We start from the raw sequence: 12,943 nt of genomic DNA, 5'->3' as shown, positions 1-12,943 counted from the left end.
TAAACAACAATAATTAAATAATCTGTTTTTATTAAAGTCAAATTTGTAAAAAAAAGACGCACATTTTTGTTATATTCCCTCCGTCTAGAGTAGTACATTCGGTCTCCCGGGAGACGCGTCCAGACTGCGGGGACATGGCCACCCTGGAGAGGCTCCGAAGAGAATTGCCCGGCCTCATACCGGAGTATTTCCGGCAGTGCAGGTAACCCGGCGGGGCTCCCCAAACTCTTAATACGGGCAGGGTGCCCAGAGGAATAAAACTTTCCCGAAGTTATTAAAGTGGGAACTCTGTGTCAGCTGACACTCACCGAGGCCACAAGTCCCATTATGCATTGCGTGCTCAGTAGAGTCCAGAGAGTGTTGGCTTTAAAGTGTACGTAAAGCAAAAAAACCTTTTTAATTTTGGATATAATTTTGTGTGCTCGATATATCCTCAAAAACCTAATTTTCTACTGTGACCCATTAGGGAGATCTGCCTTTACTTCCTCTCACATAGACCCAACAGGAAGTGAGAAGAGATATCTCTAAAGTGAGGGAAATTTCTGCGTGTCCCCCATTACCTCATAGGAATATTTTCCCCATCTTCCTGTTTCGGTTATCACTCTAAAATATTGGACTTCTTGCCACAGTTTTTACTAGGGATGCACCGATATATCGGCCGCCGAAAAGATATCGGGCAAAAATGGCACTTTTGGCATAATGCCAAAAGTGCAATTTTCTGGCCGATACAGCGGTGCATTCGTTCTTTCTCTCCTCCCCGCTGGGCGCTGCTCTTTGTACCGCTCATTTGCTGTATGTTTGGGGTCGTTGCTGCAGAATAAATTTCGGGCCAATCACACGCCTCTCTGATGGTATGGCATGATGGATAAGTATCTGCTTGTATTTCTCAGCATTGAGGACACCACTGATCCTGACCAAATCTCCAACTCCATTGGCAGAAATGCAGCCCCAGACTTGCAGGGAACCTCCACCATGTGTCACTGTTACTGCAGACACTCATTATTGTACCGCTCTCCAGCCTTCCGGTGAACAAACTGCCTCCTGCTACAGCCAAATATTTCACATTTTGACTCAGCAGTCCAGAGCACCTGCTGCCATTTTTCTGCACCCCAGTTCCTATGTTTTCATGAATAGTTGAGTCACAGCCCTGTTTCCACATTGGAGGTATGGCTTTTTGGCCACAATTCTTCCATGAAGACCACCTCTGGCCAGATTTCTCCAGACAGTAGATGGGTGTACCTGGGTCCCACTGGTTTCCACTAGCTCGGTGCAGTGCCGCTGAACATCTTCTGATGTCTAAGGGAAATAAGCATGATGTGTATTTCATCTGCTGCATTAAGTTTCCTTGGCTGACCACTGCGTCTACGGTCCTCACGGTTGCCCGTTGTTTAGTGCTTCTTCAGAAGAGCTTGAACAGAACATCTTAAATCCCCGGTCTGCTTTGAAATCTTTACCTGGGATAGACCTTGCTAACGCAGTATAACTACCTTGTGCCGTGTTGCAGTGCTCAGTCTTGCCATGGTGTATGACCTGTGGCATGAAACTGTCTTCCACAACCTCACCTAAGTAGCAGACTTTGGTTGTTCCTCACTCAGTTTTAAGCTGGCCATACACCTTACAACCATCGCAACACTTTCGTCTTGCGATGGTTGTAAGGTAATTAAAAAAACGTACGATCTGCCTATCTTGGACAGGCAGATCGTACTTGCGATCATCGTAAGCCCGTCCAGCTGACGGGCGGGCTTCCGATGACTGCAATGCTGAGCGGGCAGTGTGCGCTTGCGCACACTGGTCCATGGGGCATTTGTCTTACGAGCAGGCCACAAACCCGACGAAAATCGTACGATTTTCGCCTGGTTTTCCAATATGCTCGTAAGTCACCTGCTAATCAACGTAAAATCATGCGATAATCGGCAGGTGCAGGGCAGCCATCAGAAATTTCGGGGCCCCTTACACGGCTTTAGGCTAGGGCCCCCCCCCCCCCGCACCGCCCGGTTTTCTTACCTGCACACTCTTTAAGCAACTTTACTTTCTTCCGAGATCTTGGGACTGTCGGCAGCTGCCGTTCCCCCACACTGGGATCTCCCTGCAACGACGTGATCATCTTGGCGGGCAGCGGCGGGAGAGAGCTCAGAGCTGAGAGGCGGGGAGCAGGTGTGGCGTAAAGCGTGCGGTGCGTGTGGAGCCGCCAAACAGGGGCAACTAATCGTAAGCTAACTAATCGATGATGGAAAATGTTGACAACATTTTCCATCATCGATTTTGCAGCACCGACAGTTGTTGCAGCCCCGGTCCCATCAGTCTCTGTACAGAGGAGCTTACACTATAATGCCCCCCCGTCACATCAGTCTCTGTACATAGCAGCTTACACTCTAATGTCCCCCCCCCCACAGTTACATTACCTGCTGGACGCAGGGCTTCGTAACCCACTGGACGCAGGGCTTCGTGACCCACTGGACACTAGACATGTGCACCGGCAAAAAAATTGTTTAGTTTCATGTTGTTTTGATTCGGATTTTGCGTTATTTCGGGATTCGGACGAAATTCGTTAGCGGTATTCGGTACCAATGTTAATTTCCGTTTCATGTTCGTATCGTTCGTTTCATTGCAGCAAAGTGACATTAACATTTATTTTTTTACATTGTCACTTTGCTGCAATGAAAATTTGTCCACAAACGAAAATGCGTACAGACTACCGCTAACGAAATTTCGTCCGGAAAACTAATTTTTCCAAAACGAATCACACATGTATACTGGACACAGGGCTTATGGTTAGTTCACACCATAAGCAGTGTGCTCCGGTCCGATTCTGGCCGGAACGCACTGCCCGCATTGCAGCTGGCTCACTTTTTTGCCAGGCTGGAGGGGGAGTGGCGGGCCATTGAAGTGAATGGCACCATAGCCACGCCCTCTGGCTGCAATGCGATCACCCACACGGGATCACAAGGCACATTGTACAGGCAGTGCGTTTGGGTGTGGTGCAATAAAAATGCTGCAAGCACTATTTTGATCGCACCGCACCCGAATGCACTGCAGGCACAAGGTGCCTTGCGGGCGATCGCATTGCGGCCGGAGGGAGTGGCTACGGTGCTATTTACTTCAATGGCCCACCATGCCCCCTTCAGCCCTGCAAATAAGTGAGCCGCGATGCAAGTACCGATATTTTTTTTTCGGTACTCGCTGATACTGAATACCGATACTGGAAGTCCCATTAAGGAAGCCATGCGGTGCGTAAAGACTTGCCACCCGACTTCCTGATTAGCAGGGAAGTCGTCTTCATGCTTTCTGGTCACCAGATGACGAGAAAGCATGGAGCCGGCTTTCTGGCCAATCAATGACTCGCCGCCGGGCTTCCTGATTGGCCAGATTGTGATTGGAGAGCTTGTTCAATCAGGAAGCCAAGTGGCAAATCATTACACGGCGGCCGGCTTCCTGATTGGCCGGGAAGCTGGCTCCATGCTCCCTCATTACCAAGTGAGTGGCAGGAAGAAGATCAGTGATCGCTGAGTGTTTGTAGATAATTGAGGACACTGTATGTTGACTATATCCTCAATTATGAATGAATGGGAAGTGATCTACATCCCCTCCTGTTCATTCTTGATTGTGGTTATAGTAAGCATACTCTGTCCTCATGTTATGAATGAACAGGAACACTCATGGAGGATTCCTGTCCATTGATAACAGGGGCTGCAGAAAAAGAGATGGAGGACTCTGTGTCCTCCATCTCTTTTTCTATTTTAAAAGGGAAATATCAGGGGTCTGTTTAGACCCCTAATATTTCACCGAAGCCCCTAAAAGTAAAGTAAAAAATAAAAATATTTAATAAAAAATGAATTAATAAATAAAAATAAATATTAAAAAGTTTATAAAAAATAAAGTATTTAAAAAATTTGAATGAATGAAAAGAAAAAAACATTTTCGGTTTCGGCCTAACAATTTTTTTTAATTTCGTTTTTGAAATTTCCATTTCGGTGCACCTCTAATATATATAATTAGGGATGCACCGATACTAGCATTGATATCGGTGCCTATACTGAGTATTTGGGCGAGTACTCGTATTTGCTCAAATGCTCTGATACTTACCTACGATACCAGAACTTTGGGTCAGAGGGAGATCTCCCTCTGTCAGTCACACTGCACATGAGTTTATTGAGTAATAATATTTATGTTTTTTTTATATATATATTAACCTGTTTCCAGATGTTCCTAGGCCAGTCATGTGACATGCATCCGTCTTCAGATGTTATCTCGGCCCATCTCAATAATGCAGAGAAAGGTGATGACGTCAGTGCTGCTCTCTGTATCTATACACCTTATGTGAAGGGCATCATGGTGATCCCATGGTACAGGTTTACGATGCACTCACAATATGTCCTCAGTCTTCTTAATTGAATGGCACAAGACTAAGGACATCCTGCGGCAGAGAAGAGGTACTGCAGGGAACAGCGTCGGAGAGGAGGTGAGTATTGCAGCCATTGTTTTAAGCATTCAGAGGGACTTTGAGAGAAACAGCCCAGGGTTCTGCTTTAAGCTGATCACATTCACACACATGTATGTATACATATATAAATCTGAAAAACAAAAGAGACAGAGACCATAAAATCCCTGTAAAAATTGCAAGTCAGGAAATTTGAATTTGACTTTTACAGAGCTGCTGAAGAGAACAGGCCGGCAGAGTACGCTGCTGCAGTGGTGATCCAGAGCTGGTTTAGAGGATGCAGGGTGAGAGCCTATCTCAGGTAAGTCTCTTCTTTATTTGCGTTTGCTAGAACTGTCATAGTGTATGCTTTTGACACTTTGACAACCATTCAATAATCACACGGTGGTATCAATAAGTGTCATAATGCTACAGTGCAAAAGGCCTTTGTGTCATCAGGTAAACTGGCCCCAAGATAAAAAAAGAGTATATTTTATTCTTTACAAGTACAGCCCTCAAGGAGCTTACAATCTAAGGTCTCTATTGCACTGACATACAGGGTCAGTTAACCTTCCAGCATGTCTTTGGAGTGTGGGAGAAAATCCACGCAAGCACAGGGAAACTCCTGCAAACCCCTTGCAGATAGTGTCCTGACTGGGAATTGAAGCGGGACCCCCCCAGTGCTGCTAGCCAAAGTGCCAAACACTCAGCCACTGTATATAGGGGCAGACAAATAGTTTGTGCAGACTTTACAACTGCACAAGGGCCCTCTGGGACTTAGGGGTCCTATGGTGTATACTATGTAGACCGGGACACTGATCACTTCTAGTACAAGTGTGAAGCATTCTTCATAATGCCCTAAGACTACCCCTGGTGGTGTCAAGCAGCGGGCATTTTCTTCAGTCCTTGCCTGACTTGCACTGAGGCATCTGCCATTTCCTCTTGATGCCATTTGGGCTGGCAGTAAAGGGGTGTTAATTGTCTGACTCTTCAATCTATGTACACTATATGACCAGAAGTATGTGGTCAGTCCTTCAAATGATTGAGTTCAGGTGTTTCCAGTGAAGGGTATTGTTAAAGAAGAACTCCAGGCAAAACTTGTATTAACCCTTGTATTGGGTCTACCCCCGGCCTGCAAGGGTTAACTAGTTGTTTTAGTATAGGTGCTAAAAAATAAAGTTATACACACCTAAACCGCTGAGCAGGCTCCCGGCTCCCTGCTTCTCTGTTCGCTAAAACCTGTCTCCTCCTACACTCCAGCATTGGAATTATCATAACTGGAGCAGACAAAATCTGGAGCAGCTGTGCATGGCAGCCAAGAGAGAAGCTGATTGGTTGCCATAGACAGCTGCTCCAGATTTTGTCTGCTTCAGTTTTGATAAATTCCCTTCTATGTATAGAATATTATGCTTTACGGGTTCTTAGACCGCAGAAGGGGAGAGAGGCTGGAAGGACCGGTCTAAGAAAAAGCCAACTCCAAGAATCGGGTGAGTATACCTTTTGTATTTTAGCACCCAGGCAAAAACAAGCAGTTAACCCTTGCAGTGCGGGGGTAGCCACATTCTAGTTTATCCCCCTGCTGGCTATATGTATATCTTTCAAGTTTATTCAGGATCCTTGCTGGACAACAGCTGAGATAGGAGAACGAGCCACCTAGAATTTGTATTTTATCAGTTATTTGTTTAGTAGTTAATTGCTACATGGACCTGCATAGTGTGTAATCGCTTATATGACGTCTGGAACCCACAAAAACATCATGTTTCCCAATATAAGATTTATACCCGTCTACAGGCCCAAACAATTCAAAGTTAAACTCTGGCAGATTGATTATTTGAAATGGACTGAGAAGAAAGGTCCTGTAATCCTGTAAAGTAGTCACCGCTCCAAGATCACTCCCGGGATGGACTACAATCTCATGTTTAGTTTACTTATTTGTATTGAGATTGTAGTCCATCACAGGAGTGAGCTTGGAGCGGTGACTACTTTACAACACACACAGGGACCATGGGGAACAAAAGTATTCACCCTCCAGAAGGAAGGACAGTGTCAGCACCAATTCAGAGATGATTGGAGGATCTACAACCGAGTGATACACAAATATGATACATTTTTGTTGATAGTTAAGGTACTTGAATGTATTTTAAGATTTAACTCCTGAGTTTTGTGTCACTTTAAGAATTGTGTAAATTATAAGGTCAGACAACCCCAAACCTATATTTTAGTTTTGGTCAATGTTGGATAAATTACCTAACAGGTTACCTGGTAGTAGTTAGAACATTCAAATAGACATATTCCATAATGTTGAGGACATTTCAGTATGCATCCAAGTAGCTTGCTCATTTCTAATGAGAGTTTCATTTACATTAGTAGGAGTAGTGAAATGTCCTCAACATTATAGAACAAGTACATTTGAATGAGACAAACTACTACTAGCTATACCATGACCTTAATAGACCCCTGACTTATAACTCTTGGACCCCATTGGAAATCTCTGTGGTTGAATTCCTATACACCTCCTGTGGCCAATATGAGGGGTCTCTTATCCTCCCTGTTACATTTTTATCTTATGTTATGGAGAATGCAGGAGGAACTGGAATATATAAAATGCCAAGGTGGTCAATCGACAGTGAACAGCTATTGTAGGGAGATCTCATTTTTGGAAGTATCCTAGGAGCCAGTGATTGACTCAACCCATGGCTCCAGTTGAAGATGAACACTGGGTATCATTCACAGCAAAGGACACAGCGCATTATCTGTGCACAAATCAGATTCCAACTTCCAACCAAGTGATAGAAAAACAAAAAAACCCGCACTAGGAGAAATGTGTGTTTAAAGTGAACCAGCCGCAACAATGTGTGGTTATAAAACCTGTGAAATGGTAAGTGAAATATGTTGAGCTAGGTCCGTGTTGCAATTACTGATTAGCAATCATGTGCCTCAAACCTGAAAGTTATAAGCAGGGACTTAGGTCTCGTTCACACCTAGGCGTATTGCATATGCGCGTCTGTCGCACGTTTTTGTACCGCGATTCGCGGTAAAAAAAGTTGCGCGACCGTCGCGCGTTTCCGAAGGCTACTTGGCTGTAGCCCAATGGAAACGCGCAACAAAACGGCCCAAAGTAGTACCTGTACCTTTTCAGGCGTGGGCCGTTTTGTAGCGCGTTAGGGACGGGCGGAAATACGCCAAGGTGGGAACGAGGCCATTGAATACAATGGGATTTATATTTTTGAGCGTTTTGTAGAGCGTTCGTCGAGCGTAGAACGCGCTACAAAACGTTCAGGTATGAACGAGGGCTTAGAGTGGAATAACACTAAGAATTTTAAATTTGAGTCACTGATTCACTTTATTTGTAATGGTTTATATATAGAATCCGCAGATTCATTCATCACGTTTATATTGAGGTGCTCACATAAGATATGTTTTTTATCCACTATAGAATCTTTGGTATGTGATACACAGTAGTCCAAATTCTCAGTGTTATTCCACGTTTAGAGTGGATACATGTGTTTATAAAAAAGGAAGTTTTAATATTGGTTCACTATATCGAATATCACTCCCTGTCACAAGGGTGAGCAGAAGCTGTTTAGCCTTGGCTATCACTATAGAGTTTAAAATATTTTTGCTGGGGTTAATAGAGTTGCAGGGACTGCACTCTAAGTCCCTGCTTATCACTTTCAGGTTTGAGGCACATGATTGCTAATCAGTAATTGCAACACGGACCTAGCGCAACATATTTCACTTACAGCTTCCAACCAAGTTAGACAGTGAAAGGCAACATGTGCTTGGCCTGTACTTTTCAAAAACAACAATAAAATTAAAGTACTAAACTGATAATCAGATCCCAGCTATTAGTGTGAGGAATGGACTGTGTGCATATACTACATATCTAACAAGAGTTTCCTCATATCTTCATGCCAGGTACCTGAACCGAATGGTGACTGTGATCCAGAAATGGTGGCGTGGTTATCTAGCAAGAAAGTATTTCCGAAAAAAAGTGAAGGTAATGGGGAGCTCAAGATTCCAGCAAATAATTTAGTTGGTCATTTGCAGGCAGTTACGGAATTATGTATTGCTGGGCATAAGGGATTTTGTAGACCCCAAAGATTGCATGCAATGCAGGGAAGATCAGGGGGAGGCAAGCCCCACATTACAGAATGATTGATAAGAGGCTTGATTAACAAAATTATAATGTGAAAGATATATTTAACATTTTTGTAATGTTGAGGTTTCTTTTGTTTGTCCCAATGGGGAGATTTCCCATCACATAAGAAAAAAATCCCCTCTTGAATAGGTGCCACTGGAACAGGATTTTCTGTCCCACAATAAATAGGGTGAATTCCTCCAGCTGGGAAACATGAATCCATTAAAAACCTGACAGACCAAATAATTATGACTTTGTATATACAATAATGTAGCTTTAAGGCAGGGCTGGGTAAATCCCAGGAACCATGTTGTCAACGGTCATTAAAAATTACAGCCGACGCCTAACTTATATCAAATCAGATTTTATATAATCAGGCAAACTGAGTTAACTTTCTAGCACAGTTACAATTTTTCAAACAACAGATCTCCTCATTTGGCATAATAAAGTAAATTATACTTAAAGTGTATGTTACCCCGATAATTAATAACTAGGGATGTACCGATACCAATACTAGTATCGTTATCGGTGCAGATACCCGAGTAAGCTTCAATACCTTCCCTAATACCGGAGCTTGCAGTCAGAGGGAGATTTTTTTTTACCGGCAGGGCCGCGAGGGAACATAGAGCCAGCTACCCGGCCAATCAGGAAGCCGGGCGGCAGGTAATAACTCGCCACCCTGCTTCCTGATTGCCAGGGAAGCAACTCCATGCTTATTGGCTGAGAAGCCAGCTTCCTTGCCTATCAGCATCGAACCGGCCAAACAGCATAGAGCCGGCTTCCCGGGCAATCAAAAGCCAGGCAGTGGGTAATGACACGCCGTTCAGCTTCCTGATTGGCCGGTAAGCTAACTTGATGCTGATTGACTGAGAAGCTGGCTTTCTGGCCAATCAACATCGAGCCGACCAAACAGCCAGCTCGATGCTGATTGGCTGGGAAGCCGGCTTCCCACCCAATCAACATTGAGCCATCCAAACAACATGGAGTCGGCTTCCCGGGCAATCAAGAAGCCGGGCAGCAGGTAATGATACTCCACCCAAGCAATCAGGAAGCCGGCTCCATGCTAGAGGAAGTACCGGTATCGGTGCATCCATATAAATAATAACGCATATGTGTGTTTGTGTTTTCATATGGATGTTGGTTAATCTAGTCTCTTATGTTAAGTGGAAATACACTTTAAGTCTAAAGCACAGAGCTAAAACCCAAACTAAAGATATATTCTTGGCCCTGCCTTTTAATTGGTCAGTCACGATGTGCAAAAAACAAAAAAACAATAATGATTTCAGCCAATGAGATTCCACATTTCGAATTAGAGCAGTAAACTGTTATACTGTTATGTTATACTTGGTTGCAGTGAGTTACACTCATTGCCGTCTCCTTGTAAGTATCCAAACAAAAAAAAACAACAAAAAAACAGACTGTCGTTTAAACTTGCTGACAGAATGGATTTGTCAGGCGGGCTTTGAAAACATGTTTCAGTCTTTGCCTCTTTCTAGTGTAGAGATAAATTTGTAGGTCACTTTAAACATTTTCCTCCGCTAATAGCCAGAGAGGTATCGGTTGCCAGCAAACAAGGTAAAGCATATGCACAAAATGCCTGTGATTACTTGCTAATAAATCACCCTAATGATCATATCCAAAATGGAGAAATAAAACTAGCACTGATGCAGAAAATAAAAGCTCATCATAAGCGGCGCCCATATGTGCACAGGAATTGTGGTTTGTCAACATCGCTCTGATCTATCGGCCTTGATTTTGTCGAGTTAGGAATACCGGGCTGGAAGTGGCACCCCTGAACGCTGTCCTCTAGTCCGAGGTCATAGCAGACTGCATTAATCTTGTCTGTCCTGGGAACCCCTCTGGTTCCTCACTCTCTTCTCACCTGTCTAGGTGACCTTAGCTGATGTTTTGGTTTCAGATAACGCCATGGTGCAATTTCCTTTCAACTTACACCAGCAAATAAACACCACACTTTCCACCCTGTCAGTGCCTGCGGTGTGAAGCAAAAGTCCCTTTTTGGAGTTTCTGGGAGCGCAAAGGTGACCATAGGTGGACAGATTGGTCACTGATGAGTCTACTGATTGTGTTGATCACTGGACAGCTGGACCTGCTGCAACGTTCACCCTGTGTCATACATTCTATGTTACAACTAAGGATGAGTGGAGTGGAGTGGTTGTGGCGATAGTCAATTTTGCTACACAATGCCGATTTTGCTGTTAGCAAAATTCTGCAGAACTTAAAAAAGTTGCACATAGAAAAATGTCTACTTTTTCTTTGTTTACTTAGAGGTTGTGGGTCTGTGTGGGGTGTATTTAGGGTAGTTTCACACTAGTGACATAGGAACCATTAGATGGACCCACAACACTAAGTGGGGAATCAGGCATCCAACACTCAGGATCAGTGTCTTGTGTTACTACAAGCCACTCGTTACCTTTTTTGTGTATTTTTTTGCAATAAACTGCAACCCACCTTACAATAGTTTTCTTTGTGCCCTTGCAGTCTGGGCAGAATAACACGAGTCACCTGTGTAGTGTGAACCAGCCCTTAACTGTAACTCAACCCCATATGAGGTTTTAGAAATAAATCAAGCAAAAGAAAATAGCAAACTTACCACTTACAGCCTTTAGGGCCTATTCACACTACTGTTTTCCTGTGCATTGCATTAACACATGCAAGGGAACATTGTGGCACACATTTACATGCATTGCATTTCAGGGGTGCTAACGCCCAGGAACAGACCCAAAAACACATCATGCAGCATTTTGTTACAAAGCAGTGCACCTCAAAGCGTAGTAGTGCGTTACCTTGCTTTGTAGTGCACTGCAACACATGTGCGTCTGATCTGCTTTGCCTTAGACTGTTGGGGTGGCATTCAAAATGAATGGCACCACAATGTGGTAACACACATAACATGCGCTGATGTGAGTTGCATGCATTAAGCAGAATGAAAAAGACTCCAGGAAAAGGGGGAGAAGAAAAAAGAAAGGGACAGAAGTCCCAGTAGAGAATTGATTTAGTGTAGTAGTTTATATGGTATGGTGAAATTCCATGTCATAGGTGTTGCGGGACATCCCATTAGGGATATCAGGCAACCATGCAAAGAAGGCGTGCAGGGAATATACCTTACAACAGCAAAAAGTTTCCCAGCACACTCACCAGCATGCAAAAAAAAACTTGTATAACCGCTAAGTTTAAAAAACAGGTTTTAGATACACGTCTTCTACAGAATATGTGAAAGCCCCACTGCCTCGTCAAGGCCCCTCTGTGTAGTGCGGTTCTAACTCTAACCTATGAGAGTCATCATCTTGGAGCACATGTAGCAAAATATAAAATTGGGTGCAGGTTCGCCAGGAGGCAGCCCAACCTCCTTAAAGGCACAGGGACACACAAGGGACCTCGCACGTCACAACGGCAGCTGAGACCCCCAGTGTGTCAGTGCACCAAATCAGTGAAGCAAAACAAATGGCAAACACAATCATGAACTCGTAACCAGCTTTAAAGCAAGGTGCACATGGAAGGGATTTATACAGTACAACAGCAAAAAGTTTCCCAGCACACTGACCAGCCAGCATGCAAAAAAAACCTCTCTAACTGCTAAGGTTAAAAAACTGTATAAAGCCTTTCCACGTGCACCTTGCTTTAAATCTGGTTACGAGTTGATGAGTGCGTTTGCCATTTGTTTTGTTCGGGGAATATACCTCTCCCCGCACAGAGGACGTCTTTTTCGTCATCAGATCTTTGGTGTGGTCGCAGTCGATGCTGGTCAGAGCTTGGTGGCTGGGGAGTGTTTGTTGTAGCATTTGGGACAAGGTACCCCAAAAGTCGGCAATAGCAGAGGTGTCCAAAAACAAGACCATGAGCATCTAGGTAGTTCTTCACTTAATACTGTATGTATTTATTGGATGATCAATTGACATAAAAAACACAGTTTCAACGCATTTCGTGACTCTATCCGGCCACTTCAGGAGGGTTGTGGAGAGACACTGAGATGTGGCAGAGTCTCGTGGTATGCGTAATATAATACCTACAGCATATATACCATATAATCTTTGTTATGTCGATTTATTATCCAATAAATATCTATTAATTGAAGAACTAGCTAGATGCTCATGAAGATGCTTATGGTCTTGTTTATGGGCACCTCTGCTATGACCAACTTTTGGGGTACCTTTCCCCGCCTGCCATAACATTAAGCAGAAAGCAATGAGCTCTATTGCAAAAGTGTGTATTAGCCTTTATAAATAGGCCCCGTGTTCCTAAAATTTACACCTACAGATATGTTTGTTTGCATTAGGCTGACCACATTCACATTTATATCTGCACAGCTTTTAAAAGACCGTAGATAACATTTAGACATCCTCAAAAAAAAAAAAGAAAGTCACTAG

The 12,943-nt window shown here is 43.8% G+C and overlaps 1 protein-coding gene across 1 annotated transcript in view; it reads left to right on the top strand.

The window, feature by feature from the left end:
* The first annotated feature begins 120 nt into the window (after positions 1–120).
* Positions 121–12,943, top strand: part of SPATA17 (spermatogenesis associated 17) — a 124,438-nt gene continuing 111,615 nt past the window's right edge. Inside the window, exons 1-3 of the mRNA XM_018567105.1 lie at positions 121–202; positions 4,650–4,739; positions 8,336–8,417. Of these exons, the coding sequence (XP_018422607.1) occupies positions 135–202; positions 4,650–4,739; positions 8,336–8,417 (240 nt within the window). The 5' untranslated portion in view covers positions 121–134. The remainder of the gene's footprint in view (positions 203–4,649; positions 4,740–8,335; positions 8,418–12,943) is intronic.

Source organism: Nanorana parkeri, unplaced genomic scaffold (assembly GCF_000935625.1).
Source record: "Nanorana parkeri isolate BGI_ZX_2015 unplaced genomic scaffold, ASM93562v1 scaffold1006, whole genome shotgun sequence".
Lineage (NCBI taxonomy): Eukaryota > Metazoa > Chordata > Amphibia > Anura > Dicroglossidae > Nanorana > Nanorana parkeri.
The sequence above is the reverse complement of the archived record's forward strand: the minus strand, read 5'-3'. Positions and strand labels throughout refer to the sequence as shown.